General features: G+C 39.0%; 1 protein-coding gene across 2 annotated transcripts; it reads right to left on the minus strand.

The window, feature by feature from the left end:
- Positions 1–42: 42 nt before the first annotated feature.
- On the minus strand, positions 43–27,675 carry fam91a1 (family with sequence similarity 91 member A1). 2 transcript variants are annotated; one of them, XM_042011596.1, is made up of 24 exons: positions 27,377–27,675; positions 26,045–26,129; positions 25,467–25,618; positions 24,078–24,135; positions 18,927–18,994; positions 17,063–17,176; positions 15,744–15,834; positions 15,417–15,479; positions 14,997–15,103; positions 14,829–14,867; positions 12,539–12,651; positions 12,060–12,169; positions 11,427–11,536; positions 11,223–11,309; positions 11,009–11,138; positions 8,650–8,798; positions 7,909–8,043; positions 6,901–7,014; positions 6,671–6,743; positions 5,772–5,918; positions 5,247–5,345; positions 4,944–5,067; positions 4,755–4,824; positions 43–2,383 (listed from the first exon to the last, which is right to left on the minus strand). In XM_042011596.1, exons 1-24 carry the CDS (start codon positions 27,446–27,448, stop codon positions 2,198–2,200), a joined length of 2,496 nt encoding a protein of 831 aa, XP_041867530.1. In that variant the 5' UTR covers positions 27,449–27,675; the 3' UTR covers positions 43–2,197. The 2 variants fall into 2 exon arrangements, with proteins under 2 accessions (XP_041867530.1, XP_041867529.1); XM_042011595.1 differs by having other exon boundaries at positions 11,427–11,539; positions 27,377–27,674.
- Between the last annotated feature and the right edge of the window lie 314 nt (positions 27,676–27,989).

Consider the following 27,989-nt stretch of genomic DNA (forward strand, 5'->3'; position numbering starts at 1 on the left):
GACTGGCTAGAAAGTACAGACCAGAAAAAAAAGACACGAGACTTTATCAAGGAGGAAACAGTTTCCTCTTATTACATATTTATTTATATTTTCATATACTTTTTACATATTTATTGGTGAACATATGTATCTGGAGAAGAGGCAGGGATGGAGAAGGGGCATAGTGAAGGAATGTCACTTCTTTATTTATTTTTTTGTAACCTTTTTTAATTACAAGGGCGTTACCTTTATTGTTCAGTCAATGATATACACAGTCCCATCAAACAAGCTACAACAAAGATTTCCTAAAATATGGGCCAACATATAAAACTATCATTTTAAACACTGTGGATGTGGATAAGGAAGGATGCGCAACTGCAACTAGATAACTGACAGGCAGAACTGGGAAGGAACTCTCACTGTTAAAGGAAGGCATGTATTAAAACACACCTGTGAGATGTACAGGACACACGCATACACAACATACGCACAACTTCTACACAGTCATCATGCTTCAGCTGGACCTCATGTTTTGTTTTGTTTTTTTTACTATTTCAGCAACACATCTTAAGAAACAACTACTACAAGTGGGTCAAAAACTGCAGAGAGCAGATTTTTAAAATTAAAAAAAGACCTCAACATACTGAGTTTTCATTTTAAATGCAATAAAAAGATGATGTGCAACAGGCTTCACACCCTTTTGTGTTATAATCATCATCTGTGAGAAACCAGGCAAAGCATTAACATATCCATTCTCTGAGTCTGTGAAAGCCTCCACGGCAAAGCTGTCTTCTCTCATGACTACAAAACCAGTTTTTCTCAAAACACGGTGTAAACAGAATCCTTTGGAGAGTGTGGCGGGCTTGGGCGAGAGAGCAGTGCACTGCACACAAGCTGGTTCACCCAGAGAGAAACACTGGCAAGCAATACTGGCATCAGTCTCGGGTCAAACACACAAATGTAACTGCCCCTGCTCTATTCAGTGTGTCACATTTCAATGATCTGGTCACATTGTTGAACAGGGAAGGTCGGTACTTTATGACCCACTGTTAATTGTATTAGCTATATGCACTCCATCAAATCCAAAGAATTGATTAAAAGAACAGCTGAATTTAGAAAAAGCAATGCAAAGAAAATTAACTGATTTAATCCAAGCTTGGTTCGTTCAGGCTGAATGATTATAATAAGGCAGCAAAAAAAAAAAAAAAAAAAAAAAAAACAGTTGGGTGGGGGGGAGCAAAAAATAATTTAAAGTGAAATGGAAAATGTCTTTGGTGTTATCTAAGGACAAAAAAAAAAAAGAAAAGGGTAAAAACCATGAGTTTCTCAGATGCCCAGGCAGTTCTTAACTTCTCTAAGTTTCCATGAGGAAACAATTCCTTCTAATAAACATGAGCTCTAAAATGATGTGCACACTACAAACCATCTAATGTTAAAAAAAAAGAAAGAGAAAATGTAATTTATTTATCCACAGGTTTGGAGAAATCCTGCACAGTGCAAATAATAAATGCCCACAATTATTCATTACAAGTGAGGAGGAAATTATTTTCTTATGAGTTGTGCAACAGTATCATGCATTAGATCACTGAACATGAGACGACACGAGGAGGCTGCAGGGTCTGTATTAGAACTGAACCTGGTTAAGTCCATGGACTTGGTCCTATAATATGCATATTGTCAGTGATTCCTGAAGAAGGTTGTAGTTTGCAGGTCTTATTTGGAACATCTAGGATATCACTTTACACTGTAATGAATAAACAAAACCTCTTGTCATTGGAGGATGGGTGTGGGGGTGTTAGCGGTAAACAGCACTCGTCTTTCCAGTAAAATGGTCTTCCAGGTTGAATGCTGTTTCCCTGCATCACTCTTATATAAGGTGATAATAGCACCACTCAAACAGATAACACTACCTTGCTACGAAAACAAGGAACCACAGAGAGAAACAGCAAAAGGGGTTTGGTACTAGTGTTGTTAAGAATTGTTCCTCATACAGTAGATAAATGACAAACAGCTGATGGGGCTCATTCTCCCATCTTTGGATACTGACAAGAAGGTGTGTCTATAAATGAGGGCATATTCCTTGTGAGCGAATATGAAGATGCAGGCTGGACCATGGTTGAGAATATCCTCGGTGAGACGCGACGCTGCAAAGAAACAGAGGATGGCCCTTCTCACTGAGATGCTGTTTCCTCGTCATCTGACGATTGTGGGTGATGGTTTATGACGGCTGGTCTTTCTGCAGTGCTGAGATGTTCAGAGGGGGAGGGGCCCGCCCGCTCCATTCCCTCAGCTGCCCGTCCTTGAAGAGGAGGTTGAGGCAGGGCAGAGGAACGCCGGATTCGGCCGGAGGCTGGCTGAGAGGGTTTGACACGCCGCTGTCCAGGTCGGAGGGCTGCCCGCCGTCCTGCAAAGACAGGGTAAAAGTCACATGTCAGAGCGCCAGGCGGAGAGGACGGATGTGTGACAAGGATAAATTCCCCTGGGAGGAAAAAGTCAGAAAAAGGTTAGAACTCTGGAATATGTTTGATTTACAATTCACGGTGTCCATATAAAAATGTGTTCCTAACATATCCTGAAGCATGCAGCTAAAAATCACATCAACTTTGCCTCCTCTAATCAGTGATTTTTACTTTTCTAAATCAATTCAATGTCTTCTTTTTATCTCTCATAATATTTCAAGTTACTTTAAAGGTGATGACTGAATTTTATCATTATGGTTTTTTTCCCCACTTTCAACATCATTTTCAAAAGATATAAACAGAATGCATTGATTTGTGAGTCCTTGAAACTCTCCATATAATTGAAAATACCAACTAAATTAACGTAGTAGAAGAAGAGCAGAATGTGGTCTTGTCATCATGGTTCCTCTCCTTTTTTAGCCCAGAGGGAGGAGAGGAGCTTCCATGATTTCCAAAACAGAATTTGAAGTGTTGATTTGTCAGATCTCAGGACGCTTTTCCACTTTGCCTCGGCCCATCTTTAATTAGCTTGCCGAAGGCCTGAGGATCACAGCCTTTCAACACTTGCTTTCAACCCTGTCTCTTGTGTGAAGATTTCTCTGGATTTTCTGAGTCATTTATTATTTTGTACGGTTGGTGATGAAATCCACTAAAGATTTGCAATTTCACTCACAGAATGTTGAGCTCCTGCTCCATTTAATTCAGAAAGACTCTGAGATGCTCTTTTTATGCTCTGTCATGTTACTCATCTGTTACTTATTAGCTGTGTAATATTCTACCAGCTATTTTTTAAGCATGACAAGATATTTGCAGTCTATTAAATGCAGCCAGTTTGTTTGTTTTTTGTTTCAGCTCAGCTCTTACATGGATCCTGTGCTACTACTCTTAAATGAATCTAATTGCCTCTGCTTGTTGTTTTGCCTCTACTTCAAGCTTTGTGTGTCCACGTTGTGTCTTTCATTTCCCACTGCAATGTATTTACCTCCAGTAAGAGGTTCCCTCTTGGGATCATCATGCAATAACAACATCTTTAAGAGTTTAATTTACTAAAATGTCTTTTAAATAAAGATAAACTGACTGGGTGCAGGGTGGGTAAAATAGCAAAGCTAAAGCTGGTTCAACAAAATGTTCAAAGAAACAATTTCATTACTGCTTTGAGTAATTTCATGACATAATCTCAAATGAAATAGTCTAAACCAGGCTGCAGAAATTCTTGCCAAAATGTGAATTGTATTTTATTCTCCATGTGATTGGAAATCAGAATTTTCTAAAACAATTATCTATTTTCCAACAAAAACATTTATTGAATTAAATTGACAGAATGTGATTTCTATATAGAACTTAACAATTAAGCAATATGCTTATTCAGTGTATTAAATAATTAAGAAAAATTATGCTTGGCACAAAAAGTAAGGCGATGTGTTTTCTTTATTTCTTTTTGGCTTTCATGCTACCTATGAAAAACTCGCTAAATCTTCTCTACAAATGTCAAATAGCTTATTCTGCTGTTGATGGTTGTTTCTTAGCTGGTACCACAGGTGCTGACAAGCAAGTCCGCCTGATTAGCAGCACCCATGAGCATGGACCATCTTATAACGATCATTGGAAGAAGTTACCATTATCTTCAGTCCCTCGCTTTCAGCTGTGTTGAATGTTCTATGTATGTGATGGTGTTTATTATATCTTTGTGCCACTAAGAACATGAACCGTATGGCAATGCATCCTGTAACATCCTATTTATGGATGTTTGCATGGTCTTTTAACTGGTTATTTCCTTGTCCTTACTTGCTATCTTGCACTGTATTTTATGGTAATGTTTCCAGTGGTTGTACAGGCTGCTGATGGCTGCTAGAGAACTGCTTACAGATGATGACACAATGTGTGTCACTGGCAGGTTAAAAGACAAAAAAAAATTCCACACTGAGGTATGTGCTCCTTTTTCCAGCACCAGTATAGATGTGTCTTTGCTGTCGCCACCTAGACCCCGTTTCTGTCATTCTTTTTTTATGCATTAACTGCATCTTGAATTCTACCAAATGAACTGGCAACTGGATCTACCCCTTTGCATATGTCACATAGTGACAGTGTAAGGCAATAATAAGGAAAGGGGATCAGCATCATGTAGATATGTGGTCTTTTATAGTGTCAGACCATACATTACACTATACTGTAATGTATCTAGACCACATCAAAGCTCAATTTATTCTAACTGAACAAATAACTACCAATGTTAAATAACAAACCCATCCATACAATTAAACATAATATTTTTACTGAACAGTATGAGGTTATTCTGGTGAAAGAAACGGCTCGTACCTGGAATGACTGAACGAAGCTTAGCACTTTAAGCGATAGCTTTCGGCTTGAGTGAAGAAGCTCTTGAAGGCTGAAACACAACAACAAAGCTTAAATTTAGCACTCCAACAATAAACAATACTTTTTTTTTTTTTAAATAAAGGATTTAAAAAGATGAGGGCTTGGGTGGGAGGTGAGTTTAGTTTTTACCTCTCGCTGCTGCACAGTTTGTGCGAGGCAATTTTTCGACACACTTTGCGATTGAGCTCGGAGCTGAAGAGGGGCATGCCAAAGCACAGTTCAAGAGGGACCCACTCGTCTTCAGATGAAAGGGCTGAGAGAAAGAGAATGGCAAGGGAGAGGAAGAGTGGGACAACATGAGGCACACAGCACTGACAAGGGTGCCCTGGTTTTGAATCCAGACTGTAGTCTTTGTCACACTTCAGCATCCACTGACCCATTTTCTCAAAAAACCTGATTAAATGCTCTAAAAGAAAATTAAAATACACCTACTGTCTGTCTTTCCTTTGCCCTCCCCATTCTCTTCTGTCACAAGCTCAAAAGACTCCGTGCTGCCGTTGGTGTCCAGGCCTCCACCAAGATGGGTGTCTCCTTGAAGAGAAGCAACTACATCACCACTGAGGCAAATGACAGCTCTTCAGCTTAAAAAAGTACAAGGAAATATGTTTGCCTTTTTTTTTGGCTGATACTGGAGGTTTGTTAAATCCAAATATGCTACGTAGAAGTATCTGGTAAAAGAATTAGTTACATTAAGATTAGATCTCAGGATAAAGGCTAAGACAGTTCGATCCATGTCCATTAGCAAAGGCTATCGCGAAATGGGACACAATTATGCAGACAAACAGCATAATTAAACTGGTCTGTGAGCAATGTTTATGTAATCTGTGCCATTAGTGCCAATGGCCCTTACAGGCAAGGACATTGCTGCTAATTCAACCATATGTCTTGACTGTCAAATGCTCACATGAACACACATACACACACGTAGAGAAAAATACTGGTGCTAGCCCCTCCTACCTCTGCACTCAGCGCTGTCACTGGCCCTGCGACGGTGCCTGTTGTTGGAGTTGAGCATGGTGATGTAGCCACACTGGTGCTCCAGATCTACATGCTCTTTCAGCTTCTGCAGCGCTTTGTGCACACACATGTTGGAGTAGGAGAACTCTGCACAGGGAGCAGACGACACAAACAAAGGGAATAAGGGACCATCTTGAACTCCAGAGAGGCCAAATCACTGACTTAGAATGGTAAATAAGACTCAAGATAATGCTATCAGTTTCAGCTAGCAAACTAGCATGAATCAGAATGCAAATAAATAAAATTAATTGGGAGGGTGAGGTATAAATGCTGATGTAGTTTGTTACTAAATTATAAACAAAAAGGACTGGAGATGATTTAAATTTAACTTATGATGATGATAAAAACCCTCCAAGCCATGACTGTCATAAATGTCAACACATAAATGTAAATCATTACTGGTTAATCCTGTAATACAAAAGAAAGGCATTCACCTTATTTATTGTTTATAATGTAAGCACATATTATTTAACCATATATAAAGGTAGATATGCATCATTTCAATGTTTATTTTCAATAATAATAATAATCCAGACAGTAAGGATCTCTCACATTCGAAATCCCTAATTTTTGCATCACAAACATCCAGTTTCGGCTGTTTTTTTTTTTTTGTTTGCTTGTTTGTTTGTTTGTTTGTTAAGTTCTCAGTTCTCAGCTTTATGTTTGTGTCATTCTTCATGATGGTTTGACAATAAATTAAACTTAGAAAAAGAGTGGAAAAATAATGTTTTGACTGACTAACTATTATTTGGGGATAGTATGCCATAAAATATATATGAACAGAAAATACAAGCAAGTTCCAAAGAGATTTTACAAATTATACTAAGAGGATCACTAACCTCCCTTCAGGTCCTCCTCATCAAAAGGGAATGGGATGTGAACCGTTTCTCCATGACCATGCATACCATGACCCTGAAGATTACACACACATAGTTTCTATTATATAACATTGAAACAAAAAATTTAATTTGAAACCAAAAAAAGCAATAAATATTTCTCCCTTGTGATCTAAATCCTATTCAAACAGGGCTTTAAATAACCTGGAAAAGTTCAGAAGTGTTGAGTTTACCTGGATTAGAACAGCAGAGTGTGTGAGGGCGTCATTCAGCATCGTCAAGACGTTGGATGTGGGGACGACTCCAGGATCATGACCCCAGGAAGTGATCAACAATCTGTCATAAACCTGAATGAAAGAAAAATGATTAAACAACCACAGACATTAATTGTATGAGAACATTACTCTTCACCAAACATACTAAACAGTAATTAATTATATGTATTGATTTAAATAAAGGTCACATCTCACCGAGGCTCAAAAGTTAAAGCAATACACGAGTAAAGACGTGGGTATAAAGAGAGGTTTTACCTGCAAATGTGACATTTATAATAACATAATCTGACGAATATCATTTGTATAAGAAGTTGTTTAATGAGAAAGGCAAAAGAAAAGAAAAAGACAGACAGGAAAATTATATTTCCAGTCTAAGCAGCGTGATATTAACCACATAACCCTAACCCTTTTCCATCAAATAAATAGGTCATTCTTTTCTGTTTGGTTAATCATTTTCAATTCTAAGTAGACTGCTCTGACAAAGAGTCTGGTTATTTCCACAACCCAGACATGCAGTGAAGTGGACGTACTCTTGATATTGTGTTCTCACAAAGTGATTCGTTTATGACAGAAGAGATTTGCTGGCTCATATTCTCAAGATAATTAAATAAAATCCAGTGCCCACTGAAAATCTTGAAGGAGGAGAATGCAGCAGCATGATGATATATAGCTGCAAAGCACCAGGAGTTTTAAGAAAAAAAGGTTGGGCAGGGATAACGGAGGCAGCCAACCCTCTAACTACTTGTACCTCCAGCTGACAACAAGGTAAACCCTTTGATGGTATAAATGAAAGTATTCCCTAGCTCAGTGCTGCTCAGACTGGCTTCTATTCAATGTATTATCTATGCGACATCTCTTCAGGCTGGTTATTATTTAACTTGAATATGTGTTCCTTATCCGACTTCAAAAATACTTCTGTTTACTTTTCTAACTCACACACCTGACTAATCATTAGTTTGGCCTCACCTGGAAAATCTCCGGCAGTTTGCGGAGCCTGGAGCCCTTGGACAGCAGCAGAGATGGCGGGCCTTGGCCAGTCACGTGGTACAGATACAACTTGAACCAGATGGAGCTCACCTCGGGGATAGCTGGGCCAATGTGCTGCAAGGAGAAACAAATACACATATGTACACTGATAAGTGTGTAAGAGCAGGACAAATGCATGAAGGTATCTAATGTCTCTCATTTAAAAAAAAAAACATGCATCAGTTGAATAAAGAAAAATAAAAACAAATGAGGGTAACTAGATTGGAGGAGATCGGAGCAGAAAACATGAAGAATTTATCAAATTCCACTTCACTGAGTCACAGCAGTGTAAGAATAAGCACCAGCGTGAACCGCACAACAGGAGTTTAACTTCTCTCCCTCAGTTTCTCTGGGCTCAGAGAGAGAGCTGGAGTGGGGCCAGGCAGAGGAATTACTCATGAGCTTTGCCTACTGGTCCCCCTTCTCTCTTTGTAAAGCCCTTGTTGTTGGGGAACTGCAGACTGAGAATTCACAAAATGTACATGCACAATCACAAATGACTCTGTGCACACAAGTGAGTACACGAAGAAAGAAGGCAAACACAACCAAAGCATGCGCATTAACTGCCACCTGAAACTCAAAACAAAATAAGCGCTTATGTGTCCTTCACACAAACATTTTACACAACATCGCAGCATGACATGGAGTATCCCTTCTCCTCCCTCCCTGCAGACATCATACCTGAGGCGTGCAGCTGCTGATGGGTCTGATCTCGTTACTGAGGGGTGCCATTGAGACCAGCAGTTTGTAGTTCTTGTTGAGGACACGGCTGCAAGTGGCCTGGTCCAGACCCAGCAGGCTCTCACAGCGCAACATGTCCAAAGGAAAACCTTGAGGAGTAAAAAGTCATGATTTCTTCAGGAAAAAAGCAAAGCATTAAGGGCAAATGTTAGAGGAGATGCATACAGTTCGATTGTCACTAGTTATCAAAGAAGTAGTTATAGTTTCCCTGTGTTTCCTGGTTTATTGCTGATGTTCTACCTTTTCAGCATCTATTCCACAAAAAAATTAAATATATTTCTTTAAAATGTGTCTAACAGGGCAGGTAAAGGCAGGTTTAAAGCCTCTGCATACTCCAACTCATAAAACTACACCCCAACAAGCAGCAGCTATGTACTCACAGAGCAACAACAGAGCAGGGGAGGACAGGCATTTTCAAATAGCAGTGTTCCCAAGCTGCCATTTAATAAAGAGCTGCTCGTTAACGGCTAAAACAGAAATTTAAAAAAAAAAAAATTGCTTTAGAATAACTGGAAAACTTTCAAACAGAACTGCTTATAGGCCTGGTGGGAAGGCAAAACAAAACATCTGTTCGATTGCAGAATAACTTCAGGAAGATTTAGCAAAGGTAGAGCACTTCATTATCTGCACAAACATGACCTTCTTAAGCAAAAAGTATTTTAACAAGGGATTCTAAAATCTTTGCATGTCACTGTTATTAACTGCTAACAGCAATACTTAGCCGATTAAAAATCTCTCAGAGTAACAAAGACCGAACTGAGAACAACTAGTTTTGTGAGCAGCGTGCTCCACAGATGTCTTCATTAAGTCTTTGCCCACATGTTGGACTCACAATTCCAATTTCTGTTATTAGATTTCTAATGCAATTATAGAAAGATGAAGGAAGAGCAACTACTTATTTTGGCAAGATTAACCTAATTCCCTTACTAAATGAACAGTGTACTTAAGATTATTGTAACATTAGGGGTTCAGTTTAACTCCAGCCATTAGGTTGACTCTGCAGCATAGAAGCTTGAGAACATCTGAGAAATAAGACAATCAGAAATTAGGCATGCAGCCAAACCAAACAAACAGCATCTGGTGGCACAATGGTAGCCACACGGAAACAGACACTTGCTTTGTTGCTGTTGAAGGACATTTTCTCTACTGCTCCACCTGGAGACACTAGACAAACAATACAGTCTTACTCTGTATTCAGTCATCTACACGAGCACATGTAAGAGAAACTATCCTGACACATAAGAGCCATAATGACAGCAGCGAGAGGCACTAGGATAGTTTGCCGATATCTGCACAAATACAGGATCCAGTCTCTTTCTGTTGCTTCCAGATGAGTTTCTAGCTTTTAATTACTTATTGATTCTCTGTGACTGCAAAGCAAGTTTAAGTAGCAGGATGGGACTCATTACAATATTCATTTGCAGCAGCTGTAGTAATGACAGCGCAGAATATCTTTTCAGTAACAGACTCAGGGTAAAAACTGGAAAAAAAAAACATTTTAGATAGGGGCTCATTTGCTAAAAATCCACTGCAGATATCCCTCAATAAGTTGAACGTTGTTAAATATTTTCATGAAGACATAAAAAATGCATTTTACAGTCAACAACATTCATTTGTGGTGATATGGTAATTACTGTTAATGTAACCAATTTGTTTTTGTGGGTTTTAGAAGTGTAATATTCTGCAGCTGATTTCAGTCTGATCTGAGCACCAGTTCACTTACTAAAAATGTAAAAAAAAAAAAAACTCTAAAAGGACCAACAACATGTGAAGATGACTGCAACCTTTATTAAACGTGGATGTGAATCTCAAGTCATATTGGTTATACAACTGTAACTTGAGTACGTTTTTGTAAACACTTTAAAATCAATCAAAAATAGTAATTTTATCAATATTTCTAGGACAAATTATAAAATAGGTGTGTAGTTTAAGGAGCTGTAATGTGGATGAAAGTGTGTTTAAGATCACACATAATCACTGGCTCCAGTTCTTAACCACTGATGCAAATTCTACTTAAGTCTAGCGTTTATAGCCAGCAGGTTTGAACTGGATTTTTTTAGCCATTGCAAAATGTCTATAAATTTATCAACAACCTGCTGACAGAGCACTAACAGACATAATTAAAACACACATAGAGAAAAAAGTTTAGAGGGGAGGCAGTGAGAGACTATTATATCCAAAGCTTCACAGGAATGCACAGTGTCTTGCATGCTAACATTTTTCAGCTCTATGCACATGTAATGGTGTCCTAGTATTTTTAAAATACAGATGCAAAGACTGGATGTGACTGCATAATTACCTATGTTTGGGATATCAGGTCCCTGGTCCTGAGTAAGTTCTTTGTTGTAGCGCAGGAAGAGGATGGTGTTTTTAAGGGTTAGCGCATGGTCAAAGTAGCGCTGAGCCTCCCCCTCTGCTGTGCTTTCCACCTGAGAGAAAAAAAAACACACATTTATTAATTAGTATTAAAAATAAAAAAATTAAGCAATGTTGTAAAGCAATTTCAGCCTCACCTTCTCCAACTCAGCCAAGAAGCTGTCGAGGGTCTCATCAGACAGCTTACCCACCTCAAACATGGTCACTGCATGACTCTTCAGGTTCTGATGGGATATTAAAGCTAAATTTACATCTAGAAATAAAATCCTGTTTTTTTTTTTTTTATTTTATTTTTGCAGTTAGAAAGTATATCTCCATCATGTCCACATGCAGTCACAAACCGGAGACAAGTTGCCCATCATGAGGAAGGCGGTCAGTGTTGAGTCAAAGAGGAAGGCGATCCTCTTAGTGGGTGCAGCTGGAATGCTCAGGCTGCTAACACTGGCAGTGTCTGCTGCAGAAACACAACACGCATACATCCAACAAGGAGACATTTTAATTCCCCTGTGCAGTATTGTTAATGGATGGCCTAACAAATGTTACAGCACAATTAATTGCTATTTATTCTCAATTGTAGACAAGATTTTTAATAAAAATGTTATGTGTTTACAGGGGCCAACCCTGTCCATGTTTGCCTCCAAAACAGATTAATTCTAACTGTTTTGCATGTAAATGTGGTTGAGCAACAGCCACTCCGATAACAATTTAATTTGAACGGTGCCAGCTTAATGTGCATAACAAAATTAAAATCCAGCAAAAAATGAGACCATTTTAGAAAAATACCTGTTAATGTCAGAATGACTTTCAGAAGCACGACTGAGCTTTCTTGGGGATTAATTAGTGCTGCTACTTCAAACTTCTGAAGTAGCAATCATAAAGTGCTCTGTGTGCATATATCAGCATGTGTAATTATCTGCATACACAGCAGAAAATGCTTTCTGACTGTGTGTGTGAACATGGAGAAACAGACAGACCTTGGTCTTCCAGGCTGGTGGTGTCGGTGTCTGTGGCTGAGGACCCTCCCTCCATGACGGGACTGCCCTGCTCCCAGGACAGTAGCATCTTCTGGGGGTCCATGGTGCTCCTACAACAGAGCAGAGAACCCAAATCAAACCACAACCAAAAAATTCACCCAAAAAAAAGTATTTATTACAGTGTGCCGTTGATTTCAAACCACTGAACATATAATGGATCTAACATATTCTTTAGTGGAGAATAAGGATTTATTAGAAAGATGCCAGTGGATGAATGGCGTCTGAAGTCCTACATATACACACTCTTTATTGTTGTGACAGTACAAATTCTTAATTACTGTAGCTACTTAATTTAGTAGAAATGCAAATGACGACAAATAATGATGATCACTATTCCAGAGATAAAAAGAAGACATCTTCGGTTCAGGTGATCAATTATTTCAAGCTTACAAAGAGATGTTTGGCCAACCAGCACATACTTGAGTCTGTTGACAGATGGGGCATTCTTCCAGGTGGGGTGGAGCTGGTCAGAGCTGATCGCTTGTCCTTTCTTTACAGCAAAACCGAGGCGGCAGTACATAGAAACTGCATTCTGATAAAAACACAAAAGAAACAACGATACTCTATACGCTATGAAAAGTTTTCACCTGAGTTATACGTTGTTGTGGATATAAAAATGAGGGAACAATGATAAGGTCGTAAAAAAGAAAAAAATGGCTCCAGCTACATTAGCCATACTGCTACTAATACTAACAGTAATAATAATAATTTAAACATTTTTGCTTGCCATGTTGATCTTCTAAAGAAGTCAGAGATGTTGTGAAGCCTGCCCCTAGTGGGCGTCAACGGTATTTAAGATTTTTCCACGTCAGCTTCATGTCTGGCTTTCTCTACACTTCCTTGTTATCAGCAGTCTTGTATTTGAATGTTTTTGTATTAATTTATATATGCTGTTAATTGTGTGTTGGAAAATTTGCCACCAAAAGACTTTCTGTGCTCAGTTTATTTTTTCAGGATACAGAAGTTTAACTAAATGACTATCATCACTGTAAAAACACTGAGACATTTATGCTTTTAAAGACTTTCCATCTTCAAAATCTCACCAAAATCTGTAACAATCAGGGCGGTAGAATTACCACGGCCTTCCCAATCTTCCCATAATTCTGCTTTTAGGTTGCAAGAATGAGATGGGAGTAGAGGCATGGAGGAGTTCAGCTCTTCAGACCAAAGGTTAAAATATTGTAAGGGAGTTTGACCCAGTGACAGAGTAGATGATAAACTATGTCATAGGCCATGGTTAATCTAATCAGGAATAGTGCAGATGTGTGTTTATGTGTCAACCTTTCAGGTATGCGTGTGGGGTTATGTTTCTATTAGAAATGCCAAAAATCACAGCAGTGACAATCAAGTATTTTGTAAAATGATACAATAGCTTTCAATCAACCAAATTCTTACTTTACAGGAAAGAAAATACCCATTTTCTAAAACAATAGGAAGCAAAAATGACTTGCTCCTCTGTGCAGTTTTAACACTTATATGAAGTGTGTTTTCTTCTTTAAACATTAATATCAATGTTCTCCCTTTAAAGCCCTGCCCTCACACTCCGTAAGACCCTGATCATGTTTACATTTACTCTGCAAATCTGCATGTAGATCTTCTGCTCAACACTTCCACCTTGTACACAACTTGCAGCTCTTACTGTAGATCTGTTACAGTTTTAACATCTGATGACCTGATCAAGTAAAAAACACCCATTTGATGGCCAGGGGAATTGGGGGGTTTCATGTTGCTACCCTGCTGTTTAGATATCTATATTAGATCAACTAGACTCCTTCTCCCAGGCATCTAATGCAAGAGTGGTTTTGTTCCCCTTATTCATCATTTAAAAGGAAGAATGTGAGGGATCAACTGTTTCAACATGATCCCTCACTGTTTCAATAACTTTGAGGTTCTAGGAAGGATTTCTTGCCAGTGATTTTTTTTCCCCCCGTTTTGCTTCCTTAACAACACCCTTTTTAAATTAAAAAATGTTGCACTGTACATACCAAAAACGATTGTTTCTGAAAATAAGTCAAAAAGCAGCCAACAGCCAAAGAAAAAAATCTGAAAATCCTTTAGTAAGGCTGGCGAAAAACTAATAAGGAGAAAGTTAAAAGATTAAACGAAGGTCTGGTTGTATGGAAACAATATAAAGAAATGAGGGTTGACTCAAGCCTTGAACAATGTGTGTAATAATCTAATGATGTGAACAGCATCCTGCAGACATGCCATGTTTCCCTGCTTCAACACACCTTACTCAAATTAATGGCTTAATAGCAGGCTTGTGCACAGATCCATTTATTCTGAATCAGGTATGTTGCAGAAGGGAAACATCTAATACCTGCAGGACAGGGGGTCTTGACGACCAGGGTTGGGGATCACTCATTGACAGGACTCATTAGATTGTCACAGCACTGATCAACAGAAAATCTTCACAGCATCTGGACCCAAAATGCTCAACTATTGCAATAGCTGTTAGACTAAAATGTGACAGCAGTAGGACAGATGTGACAACAGAGTTTAGGAAAAATCACTCTCTCACATTAAAAGGCATCTAAAACAAGAGAAGACACCCCCCACACACACACACTTTTTTAGTATCAGATTTTAAATAAATGCCATATATTCTAGACTTCTACCAATTCTCTACTTTCTTACAAAAGACAGACCCCTCAGAGTGTACAAATGAACAAAAGCCCCATATTAGGCAATGACTGCATGGATACCCACCTTCACTAAATCCAAGTCAATTTCCAGCACGTTCGCCAGCTAAAAACCACAGAGGAGAAAGTGAGAGAGGAAAAAAAGTAAAAAAAAGTAGATCAATAAGCACACATACAGTCGCATTACATTATATGAAAGTAGCAACATAACATATTGGAAAATTTGTATGCCTACCTCTGCTACGTTTGTCTGCTCGTCAATGGACACAAAGATTTTGTAGAGAAGTGTTTCAAAGTAATCACCCTGGACACGGTTCATGACGAACCCTTCGAGGGGGGGGACTAAAAGAATACAGTGACAAACAATTTAGCAAACTGTTGTTTTTACACCGACTCCCCAGACTCCTCTCTGTATGTGTCTGTAAGGGTGCTATTAGACCTCGCTTTGCTTCAGTGCAACTCCATCATCCGTGACACTTATTTATCTCTCTACACTTTATCTACAGTAACAGTCAAAATTTGGACACATTTTCCAATGAAATTTAATGGGAAAGTGTGTCCATTTTTTTGACTGACACTGTATGTTCATATGAAGTTCAGTCAACCCTGTTGCTCAGGGGAGAGTATCAGTAGAAATGCACACACAGCAGTGTACCTGAGATGCAGCTGTCATCAGATATGGGAACATCCAGGTAGATGAAGCCCCGATTGTACAGGCCTGCAGTAAAAGAACAATGACATTTATTTAAAAATAATAATGTATAATAATAATTTTAATTACATTCTTAGCAGTGTAAAAAAAAAATTAAATAAAATAAAGTGAAGTGAAGAAAACAGTTGAAGAAAATCAAGTTGTGGCCAGTAAATGTATCATAAGCATAAACCAGTATTTGTGTATTTACTCTCACTGCCAGAAGGGGGAGACAAAAGTTCCCCCCATCAAGTTTAATCAGATACAAATAACAGAAGATCTGATACTTACTTAACACCACATTGTACTCCATTGATCCAGCCAGCTGAGGGCCAGAATCTATCATCTTATCAATGGCTCTCTTCTCTGCTGGGGAACAGATCTGCAATCCAACCAATCAGAAAAACAATATTAGAGCAAAGCATATGCAGGTGTATTTAAACTATATATATTAAAATAAATAAATCACAACCAATTAACAGCTCATCTGTGAGATTTAATATATCAGAATATAAAAACTGTGTGAATTTGCAGAGTTTTTTGGTTTTCTTTTTCATATGAAAGAGGGAATTGTTAGGAACTCAGCAGATATTTATTTCAGCTTGGTGTAAAATACATGGATGAGTTGTTGCAGGTCCATGGGTAATGTCTACGAATTTTACTTTAAGGTCCACCAGCACACTGTGAAGAGGAGCTATGCTTGTAGCCTTACAAGGGCATTTAATTGGATCACTGTCCAAGCAAAAGAGAGGAATCGAGTTGGTGACTAAAGTATGTTTGACTCCACTACAATATGTTTAAGTTTATTAGCGTGGCCTTTTTTATGGCATTACAGCCAGGAGTAATTATGCACATGATAAGTGGTGAGGCAACTGGAGTAATTCAGTGCTCAGAAACATTACATGGCTGTGTTAACTCAAATTTTTTACAAGTTTTATCAGGTGAACACAATAATTCCTTTTTTTTCTAATGCCATGTAAGTGTATAAACTTTATCCTTCAGTTTGCATAACAATATGTGAAGTCAAGCCCTGCAAATTTCTTCACTGCATCTTTCTAACTTTGTTTATTTCCCCTGGAGCACATGCGTACCTAAACTCAGTGTCTCTCCCCATCTTCCTTTATTCCTTCTCCTCTTTCTTAGGAAAATTGTTTATTCCTGGAGCGCTTTTTCTTTGGCTGTCAGTTTTCCTCTCGTCTCTCCCTCTACATACTTCTCATATCTCTGTGATAAGTTTTGCCTCCTGTGTTTGTGCAATCTGTCCTACTTTCAGGTTCTTTATGGGGGCAACGAGGTCCTGCAGCTCAGCTTTCCTTCTGTTCTGTCGATCATGGAAGTTGCTTGACACTCGACGTGAACACTCGACAATCGATGGCATGAATTCATTTTAGCTTCAATTTAGTGGCAGATCTTTATTTTTAATGGGAGGAAAAAAAGTTTTTCTTTTCCAGTTTGAAGGTTGCAGATGAATATATATATATATATATATATATATATATATATATATATATATATATATATATATATATATATATAATATATATATATAATGTGTGTGTATCAACTTTGAAAGAAATAGGAAAAATAAAATGATACAGGCTTTGTCGCACCCTTATGTCATCCTCGGTGATGTAGCCCGTCTGAGCCACCCACCACGGCTCCACAGAGATTTCTACTGGTTTGGCTGGAAGCAGGTCTCGAGCCGATTTCCTGCGGAAGAATTTCTGCCAAAGGAAACAAACGCAAAGATGCTTCACTCTTGACCAAGTGAGGTGAGGTTAAGTATGATCCACTGGGCCATTAAGGAATAATATTCTTTTTATAGAATATCAGGGACACATTTAAAAATCATCCATGATAATAAATAGCAGCAAGTTTTATTACATTCTTCAGTTGGCAGATGGGTAATCAAAATGGCAAAAGTACTCACATCGTATTTTGCAATGAATGCACATGAAAAATGTCCATAATCCAAGTACACACATTAAATCTGTTCATTTTTTTGCTGTTATATAATTGCTTTTTCTTGATTGTCCTTTCTCGATGTTGTGCAAGCAGTGCCTGATCTAAACAGGTTAACAAGACACCAAAAGTAAAGCTGTAATGTCCCAACTTTCAAGTTATTTCACAGCTTTGTCATAAAATACTCACCTTCTTTCTAAGAATATTCTTTTCTATTCTTTCTCACAGGTTTGAAATAAACCCCATCACAAAAAATGTTCCTTTACTGAGCACTGTGTAATCTTTTTATAACAAACAAACTGTTAAAATGACTTTTTTTCTTCCTTGTATAATGAACAAAACAAATGAGGCACCTCGTTGCTTAAATAACCCCTGTTGGCTTCTTAGATTTACTTTCTTGATCCTCAAACTTGTTTTAAATAAGTCTTACTTACAGTTCTGTATTGTGCTTACTCTTTTTGAGACAGTCTTTTTATATATATTACTGTAAAACAAAAAAAAAGTAAATGAAAATTTAAAAAGTCACAAGTGTGTTTCAAAGCTAAAGCATTTCTACTCATGTGTTGTGTTACCACAGGTTGGTCATTAAGACCCTGATCTGCTGACTGAGCTCCAACACAGACCATTCCTCCTGCAAAAAGCCAGGTTATTAATAGAGCTTATTATATAAAAGTACTTTTTTTTAACTTTTTTTCCTACTACTGTCCTTTGCCAGCTCTCTAACACATAATGGTCAGTAGATCAAGTTAAAGTTAAAGGCTTTAATTTCATGGGCTAAACCTTTAACATAAATGGAAAATAGTGTAAAACATGTCATTGTTTCACATCAATTTGGCTGGAAAACAATCAAACTGCATATACAAAGATATGTTATAGAGACTAGATGGCATAATTAAATTCTCCATTGACACCAGGATGTAAAACCCTAAACAAGGTCCCTTTATTCAAATAAATGGTTTTTAAAGTCAACACCAACAAATGTAGCCGTTATGTCTCACAAGCGCAATGACAGTGCCTGCACATTACTTAGCACACTGTCCGTCCACACGGTTAGCACACTATACTTCTGTGTAACCAATGCATGACTCTTTAAAATCCATTCTGCCCAGTGGACTGAAAAATGGGTAGCATGTGGTGCGATGAGAACTACTGTTGCCTCATGGAAAGCAAGTCTCTAGTTTAAAAATTTTCTGTGTGGACTTTGGATGCCTTCCGTCTGTGTGGGTTTTCTTTTGATGCTCCAGCTTCCTCCCACAATCCTACAAATATAGTTAACTTTCCAACCTTAACTTTAGAAAAGAAAAATACTGTAACCAAATAACATCTGCATTTTAACTACTCCTCTTGGGCAATGCAATCACTAAAGCAGAGCTATGTCCACTTCTCTATTGTTACCTTGACGATGCATTGATGAATTTCTGAGGCTAATGTTTTCAGATAATAATCAATATGCAGTGAAAGGTTTGTTAAAACTTAGATTCCCCTGGATACAATATATTAAACACAGCTTACTTTGGAGGACCTGCACTGGTTCATCAGGTCAATGTACTGGTTCCTCCCAATGCCAAGCAGCCTCAGACCTGTGTGATAGGAAAATAAATCAGTAAACTCAAATATTCCTCACTAACTGTGGCTCTAACTTTTTCAGATTACAATCACTTCTGAGAATTACACAAAGACATAAATAATCCTAACTTTACTGAATGGTGTACAGTTAAATTGACTAATTCCTTAGACTTCACGGCCTGTTTTGACCAGAGCACGGGAGACAATTAGCATCCCAGTAATAATCCACATGATGAATGCTCCCTGCTTAGCATTCTATCCACCCTGTAATCCAAATACAAGTCCAAACCGATGATGGTCAAATGGAAAATTCAATGCCACAAGTCATTTTTGCTACATCAATCTTTTAGAGTTAATAGCACACCCTAACTTTGCCAAAGTGTTGTTTGGATATGCACAAACTTCGTCTGTAACAGTCTCCAGACACATGAGCACACACTCAATCTTTCAAACATACTGAGAGGCATCTGAGGATATTTAAAGTGAGTTTTTGTATGGATTTCCATCTATGGCTACAGTAAAACAATGCATATTTTTCTGAATTTCAGTAATCTAAGAAAATCATAGCCCATATAGCAAGAGTTTTACAATAGTGTGAATGCAAATTTGCCTTCAAATCCCACATTGATACCATCTCCTGCATGTGCTGCGAAGGTTTAGTTTGGGCAGAGGAAGAAAAGCTGGGTTAGCTGCCAATGCAAACAGGAACCAGTGAGGCACGTTTGCCTTTCAGCCTCCTAAAAGCATGCGTGTCCTGATGTTTCACTCAGACACAGGCACAACACACAAACATCCACCGACATAAAACTCTTTAATGCACACTCATTCTGCCCGTCTGTCCACCCACTTCGGCATCGAACACTTCTGAAGCTCCTCCAGGGAGATTAGTGGAGAGAGGTCCCTCTGAGTGTAGTAGTGAAAGACTGCTGGCAGCCTTCTGTCTCCACAGCATGAAGGTCCTGCATTGCCAGGACTCAGTCGCTCACCAGCCCATGACAAAGTCTGTTTCACTTGACAACAGAAAATCAGAGTGCTACGATGGCCCGTGCACTTGATTTTCAGCTTTAAGCGTATGAGGTTTTGCAATTATTTAGAAGCAACAGTCTTTCAGAGATGCAGAAACAGAAAAGTTTTCAGCAACTGGCAAAGATGCTCATCTAAACAAGTTATTAGAAATATTATAGTTTCAAAACCTTTTGTCTGTTAGAGTAAAATAAAAAAAATAAATATATCTGCATTGATACAAAGGTTGAAAAAATTTTACTAGGTGTTCTGTTTTAAAAGACATCACCGTTTCAGGGTTTGACACAATTATCATGACAATGACTTTTAATAAGCAAAAATGCATTTCTGATATTGTTTACAGCCATATTTATAACATGATTAGATCACATTGCCACAGCAACTGTGCCTGCTGAGAGACTTGGTCTTTTCCATGACATCACACAAAGCCAGAAGCAAAGTTGTCCAAAAAAAGGTTACTTGGGTATCAATCTGTACTAATTAGAGTCATATTTGATATTTATTAACAGCCTCGATATCACCACCACCATCTTTCAGAAGCTCCAGCAGCAGATGCAGACAGGCAGGCACCTATCCGTATTGCAGTTACCATTGCAAAATATTGCAACATGAAAGAAAATCAAAAAAAATTTTTATGTTGGTATCGGTATTGAGTTCAAAGATCTATCAAATGATGGAAGTTTTTTCAAAATGGCCACCAGCACAGTGATCTGAAGGAGTGGACAGCAGCCGTTGGCTGTATTGCACTCTAAGGTACTTCCCCGCTGGCTTAACGTTCGATAGCTTAAGTATCATTATACAGTCCCTGACAAAAATCTTGTCGCTTATCCATTTTGTAGAAACAAAAGCTTATAACCTGACTTTAAATTCATCGATTGGTTTTAGAAATGTCTCATATGAAAGCTAAAACCCTCCCAAATTATGCTCAATATACTAAAATAAATTTGCTTCACTGAAGAAAGATTGATCATTTAATGAACACAGAAAGGTCAGATTTTGGCAAGACAAAAGTCTTGTCGCCTTGTCATATGATGCACCCAATCCTAGATTACAGCCTCACCTGTGATCAGTTACTGATCAATCACTTAGTGGGTGTGTATAAAAAGAACCCCAGCACACCAGACCTTCACATCAACTGCAACTTGACCTCTGACAACATGCCTAAGATCCACCCTGAGACCAAAGCGTTAATTATCAAGAGGCTGAAGACCAGATCCACTGCTGAGGTGGCTGACACCTTCAATGTGTCTCAGCGTCAAGTACAAAGAATAAGAAAAAGATATGAAAAGACTGGAGATGTTTTTGACAAGCCCAGGTCCGGCAGACCCCGCAAGACAACTGCTCGGGAGGACCGTTTGTTGCTTCGAAAATCCAAGGCCAGCCCCTTTTCCACTGCAGCAGAGCTCCACCAGGCCTGGTCACCTCAAGTTCCTGTGTCAACCAGAACAGTTTGTAGAATCCTGTCTCGAAATGGCCTCCATGGTGGAATCAGTGCACAGAAACCAGCTCTAAACAAAAGGCAATTAAAAAACCGTGTGGCATTTGCCAAGGCCCACAGCCTGCTAAAAGGATGGACACTGGAAAAGTAGCAGAAGGTGGATTTCTCAGATGAATCCTCGGTTGAATTACATCACAGCCGCCGCAAATATTGCAGGAGACCTACTGGAGCCCGCATGGATCCAAGATTCACCCAGAAAACAGTTAAGTTTGGTGGCGGAAAAATCATGGTCTGGGGTTACATCCAGTATGGGGGTGTGCGAGACATTTGCAGGGTGGAAGGCAATATCAATAGCCTAAAATATCAAGAAGTATTAGCTACCTCTTACATTCCCAACCATAAACGGGGTCAAATTTTGCAGCAGGATGGTGCTCCATCACATACTTCTATCTCTACATCAAAGTTCCTCAAGGCGAAGAAGATCAAGGTGCTCCAGGACTGGCCAGCCCAGTCACCAGACATGAACATGATTGAGCATGTCTGGGGTAGAATGAAAGAGGAAGCATGGAAGGCAAAACCAAAGAATCTTGATGAACTCTGGGAGGCATGTAAGACTGCTATTTTTGCTATTCCTGATGACTTCATCAACAAATTGTATGAATCATTGTCGAACCGCATGGATGCAGTCCTTCAAGCTCATGGAAGTCATACAAGATACTGAATATGGATCTCACAGCACTACTACTTAATTCACTGATGTTATGCAACATATTTTTGTATTTGAAGTAAATTATTTGTTCAATTTTCTGTAGGCGACAAGACTTTTGTCTTGCCAAAATCTGACCTTTCTGTGTTCATTAAATGATCAATCTTTCTTCAGTGAAGCAAATTTATTTTAGTATATTGAGCATAATTTGGGAGGGTTTTAGCTTTCATATGAGACATTTCTAAAACCAATCGATGAATTTAAAGTCAGGTTATAAGCTTTTGTTTCTACAAAATGGATAAGCGACAAGACTTTTGTCAGGGACTGTAGGTTAGTGAAGGTAATCAAAGCTGTTCAGATTTGGTGTTAACGACCATCCTGGGAGAGTGGATCACAAGTGGGCAGCAGTAAATACAGGTGTGAAATTACTCACGATAAACTGAAAACACATTAAGAATCGATTCTTTAGCCCATAGTCAGTGGTGATCCAGGACAACTCGGCTTGATTCTTTGAATAATCTGAATGCAATTAGCCCTGGGAGTTCTTGCAAGGAGCAGCTACTGACCTGAAGTGACTCCATGCAAACAGCTGAGCTACCAGCATAATGCCTTCTTGCTCTTCCAGATCAGTCCTGGAAGTCACATTTAAATTGACCTTAACACAAACAAAAACACGTGAAATTATGTTGAGGAAATTACTTTTTAGGGGATAAACTGGATCACCAGTTCCTTTTTTAACTTCATTTCAGGAAAAGATTTAATAGTGGATGACCAGGACGTTTCTTTTTTCTTAACTTTGGTGATCTGCCTGTGTTATATTTATTGGCATTGACTCTACCTCCTATTGTCAATGTCTCATAATACGTTTTGCATCAGTCAGATCAAAAGAACTTCAGCTTTCCAAAGACAAGTCTGATGTGCAACCACTCATACACAGCACTCGTGCACAGCAAAGTTGAGTAGAAAGCAGCTGATGGTCCACTGGTTAAAAGCTTCAGCTTGAGTCAGAAATGCACTGATGAGATCCGCAACGTCACAAATCACCTACTTTATTATCCTTTAGCCCGTTTCCACCAACAGGTGCAGGAGAGGGCGGGTCCTACTTTTTTGCGATCCTTCTACTGACGTACCAATCTAACCAATTTCTGTTGATTAAATCTCCATTTAAAACGGCGTTACGAAGCACCACCAAGAAGAAAGACAAACTGTCCTTTGTTTATGAGTCGTGTTTTGGTCATACTTTAAGTAAGGCATCACAATGATGTCATGCCATTACGTAGCTGAGGCATCTATCGCTATCTGGCTGATACTCCGCCTCTCAGGTAAGGTTACGGTTGGCTGATTACAACGCAAGATTACAGTTTACAAACCAAATCGACACCCTCACCGTCCCATCCCGATCTGTAACAGATTAGTGGAAACGTGGCTATGTTAACAGACATACTGATGTCCTGTTTGTTGCTCAGAGGACAGCTGATTGGGTGAAAAAGCCTGTGTTCATTTGTAAAATGGACGTGACTGTGCTTTTGCAACTGGTCAACAAGGACATGTGGGGACAGATTGTAATGGTAGGTGTGAACACAAGTACTTAAAGCTGTCCACTTGTGATCCAATCAAACAGGAGACATGTTAACACCAATCAAAGACAACTTTGCAGACTCTAAAAATGACAGATAGCGCACAGGAATCCATAAAAAAATATGAAAGCATCATTCCAATGACCGCCTGCCCCTTTTTCCCCTCATGCTGCTAAAACTTTGCATTTCTTCATGACAGGGCTGCCTGTCTGGGGAAAGATGTGAAAATGATGCCAGAGACACAGACAGAGTAGGTGTAGGACATAAACAAAACCTCATTTCAGTCATTTCAACACTATGGGAGTGAAAAGGGTGACAGAGAAGTAAAAGGAAGCAAAGAAAAAAAAACTCACAGTCAGCAGCTGTGAAGTTGGGCAAGGAGTCATAACTCTTCTCACTGTTCATAATATCCTGGAGGAGAAAAAAAGAAGAAAAGAAATGGAAAAGAAGAATTAAAACCTTTATTCTCCCTTTTCTATATCCCCTGCTGTTGATTAATAAAAAGATTAGTCAATTTGGGCAGACATGCTAATTTCCACTCCTCCTTTTCATTAAATGCTTAGAACAGATTAACAGGATGTCACATAGCAATCAACCATTCAGTGGTCACAATTCAAGCTCAGTCAAGTTGAGTTTACCATGCCTAGAAACAAGGTGAAACACTGTAAAGAGAGCCGAGGATAAAATGATTTGTTCTTAATCGTATTTGTAAGTGAAGTTAACACTGAGCATGTTAGTCACATCTGTCCAAATGAAATGGGAAGTAGCTAAATGTGGAACAATGGAAAGTGGCAGCTGCCGTCCACACAAACACACACACACACACACACACACACAGAGACACACAGTATGCAAACACAGATTTGTGAAATAGTGAAAACACATCTGGCAGCTTTATCAGAAGAAATTACCCATTAAATGTAATTAGCATCAAAACAGATGAAGACAAACAAGTGTATTCATTTGATGAAGATATAGATTACTCTTGTATCAGCTTGAACACATGGGCTCAGTGTTTTTAATCTAAGAGAAACGGTCAGAAGTCAAGGAGAACGCGGCAGGTCTGACTCTTTGACAGACTGGATCTCTGTGCTGGCCTCAGTCAACAGACTGTGCTTTATTAGTGAGGGTGAGCTGTCAGGCGGACAAAGCCCAAACTGACTGCAGAGCAAGCAACATAGATTTTCCCTGGATGTGTTTGTCCTACGTCCACCCCTGTGTGTCTCCCTGAGCTGCTCTGTGAGGCTTTACTGGACACTGACTGACACCTAGTGCCCAACTGATGCCAAATCCATTAATATATACTCTGTTGCTAAATATTTTAGTACTCCTTTTTGTGGGCAGAGGTTGCCAGATGCACTCCCTCTACAGCAATTTATCCTTAATAAATGCTCTCTACAACCATTTAAAACAAATATTTAACAAAGACATTCAGGTGTGCAAGAATACTGCTGTTCTTCGTGCAAAAGAAAAACTAATCTGGCACATATCAGCAGAGAAATGTAAAAACTCAGATCCATTATAACTGTATTTGTTTTTGTCTGCCAAAATTTAAGACACTGTTCAGATTAAATGAACAGAAGCTGGATGTTTCCAAACTAATTAGAAAATCTTGGCTGCTTCGCTCCCGAGTTCGTCCAGCCCATTGTTCTAGTATGAGATACATGGATTATTCCAACCGCTTCCTTCATCACAAACTCATCCTTGTTGTCCCAGACTGCAGTGCAGCATGGGTTGCTTACCTCCATGATTCCTATGTAATACGAAAATGGAGTGACTCGTAGCCCTTTGACCATGATGTCAGACAGGTGGTAGGGGTACAGCATCAGGTGGTCCCGGCTGTACTTCAGCAGCTCCTCGTAATACTTGCGCTCATCTTTCCTCACATGGCGCACTGTTCATAAAATGCACACAGCAGTCAGGTTATAGCCAGAGGTGATTGTTCATATGGGAAATCTATACTTGATTATTACAAGTTAAAAAAAGATACACTACTTTAAGGCAACCAAAGGGTCACAAAGGAATTAACATATTACTTAATTGGTAAAATACTGTAATCAATGGTCTTTATTATTCAGGACAAGTATAATCAAATATACTTCTATCGTTTATATAATTCTCAGTCTACAACCCCAGCTCTAACAAGTGCTAGAAGAGAGATTTCTTTTTACAATTAACACTACAGCAAAGATGCAATAAGTATAAAAAAAAACCATTTATGCAAACATTTTCCTGTTTTATCCCACACCTACAATATTCATGATGATATATCACTAAAGCATGCATGCTTAACACTGGTGGGAGGGACAAACTCGCTCACCTAGGTTATTCCGGAATCGCAGCTGGTTGCGGATGCTGTACAGAAGCACATGTTTCTCATATTCACGCTGAGAGTTTCCCAAACTCTGCAGAAAGAACAGGGTAAACAAGTGAGGATCAGGGACAGGTTATGCTCCAAGGCAGCAAAAACCAACAGGGACTTTAAACCCTCCTTTCCTCCTGCTAACACGGCAGCATGTACGGTTTTCCTGTGCTGAATTATTTCCTGTTCTCAGATTTACTGCGCTGTTATTTGATTCCAGCAATATTTGATATTAGCAGGGTGAAACTCAAAATGTAAAGAATCACCTTCCGTTTGCGTTGCTAATTATTAGATTTACATACTTTCAAAGGGTTCTTTAAGGGATGAGCAACTCTAACACAATAGATAGAGTCTGCCACCAATACTGACCTTATCTAGCAAATTAGGTACAAGGAATGACGTGACTAAACCTCAGTGAATGCAGCCTCCTTATTATGGTTATTAGAAAATGTAGTGTTTTCCCTCAGGGACAGCAGGAAACTACATTTTACTTCTTGTCCCACAGAAAACATGTGCTTCATTTAGACAGAAAAAGTAAAAAGCTGATAGAAGCAAGTGCTTAGTATTGGTTGAAAAACAACTAAATCAATATGTTAATTACAGTTTAGTCTGAAAAAAAAGTCTATTACGACTGATCTCACAAATTACAAACATAAATCCAAATCCCTACTCTGAGCTGAAAACATGGAATCGGTTTTGTGTTCATTGTAAATTATAATTGGCATCAGCCCATACAAATTATTGCAAAAGCATCAAGCCTGGACTTGGACTGTATCTGGTTTGTACTTTTTCTGATGATGCAAGGCAATGCAGGCAGGTCAAACAGCAGCCCAAAGCTATTAGATGCACATGCATCCTCTTCCTCTTCCTCGCGACATGTGGTCCTGATAATGGCGTTTATGCAGTAGGAAGGCTTATGCAGAAAATTAATGGCTATATGTGTATTTCTTTCATATTATTCGACAGTGAAATGATACCACACATTGTGCACAAAGGTGTGAATGCAACATCTGCAGGTGGCACCCACGCGCTGAAATCATGTGGCGCCTTATATCAACCAATCTGTCATGTGATGCCCGAGCAGTTCAGCAGAGGCAGCGCAGCTTCAATGGCTGTAATGTAATGATGGTCAGTTATGGCTCCGGCTGAATGGTGAAAGCTCTGCAGAGGAGACACTGACAGCTGCCTAAATGACAGTGAGCACCGCTGTGACATTGACAGCTTCATCTCCAGGGACAACCCGCAATTCCCCCCCTCATCGTGCCCCGAGGAAACGTTAAAATACCATACCTGTTTGACATTAGCTGGGAGCTTGTTCCACGGATAATTCTGCCTGATGTGAAATTCCACGTCCGTGTTCATCGCTAGCTAGCTAGCTGGCTAAATGAAGAATTCCCCGAAACGATCAGAAACGGGCTCTCGGGCGAGTCCACGGTGACTTCAGCCCACCCGACACCCAACAACCGAGCGGAGCGACCTCTGATTAGGGGAGACGTTTTATCCGGTGATTATTTTCCTTTACAATAAACGCTCACTTCCTTGTTGTATTTTCGAACGAAGCGTTCGTCACGCTCGTGGCTACATTCGTCACTTCCTGTTGAGGCGTGACCGTGGGACTGAATGGAGCTCATAACCAACGCGACTAATGACCGAGGATTAACTGGCTATGGATGCCAGTATTAAGTTAAATGCTATGTCTTTAAAATGTTTTACTTATTCACAGAAACAGCTGTTTAAAGCCTCGCGAGCGAAATATAAGGTGGTCTTGATAAGGCTGAAGGGCAAAGACATAATAAAGACACAATAAAGTGCAAAATTCTCATGTACAACAATGTTCACTTAACTAGGAGAAATGGCAAAATAGTAATAATTATAGAATTAATACTAAAAATAATAACTTTTA

This window comes from Melanotaenia boesemani, chromosome 17 (assembly GCF_017639745.1).
Source record: "Melanotaenia boesemani isolate fMelBoe1 chromosome 17, fMelBoe1.pri, whole genome shotgun sequence".
Lineage (NCBI taxonomy): Eukaryota > Metazoa > Chordata > Actinopteri > Atheriniformes > Melanotaeniidae > Melanotaenia > Melanotaenia boesemani.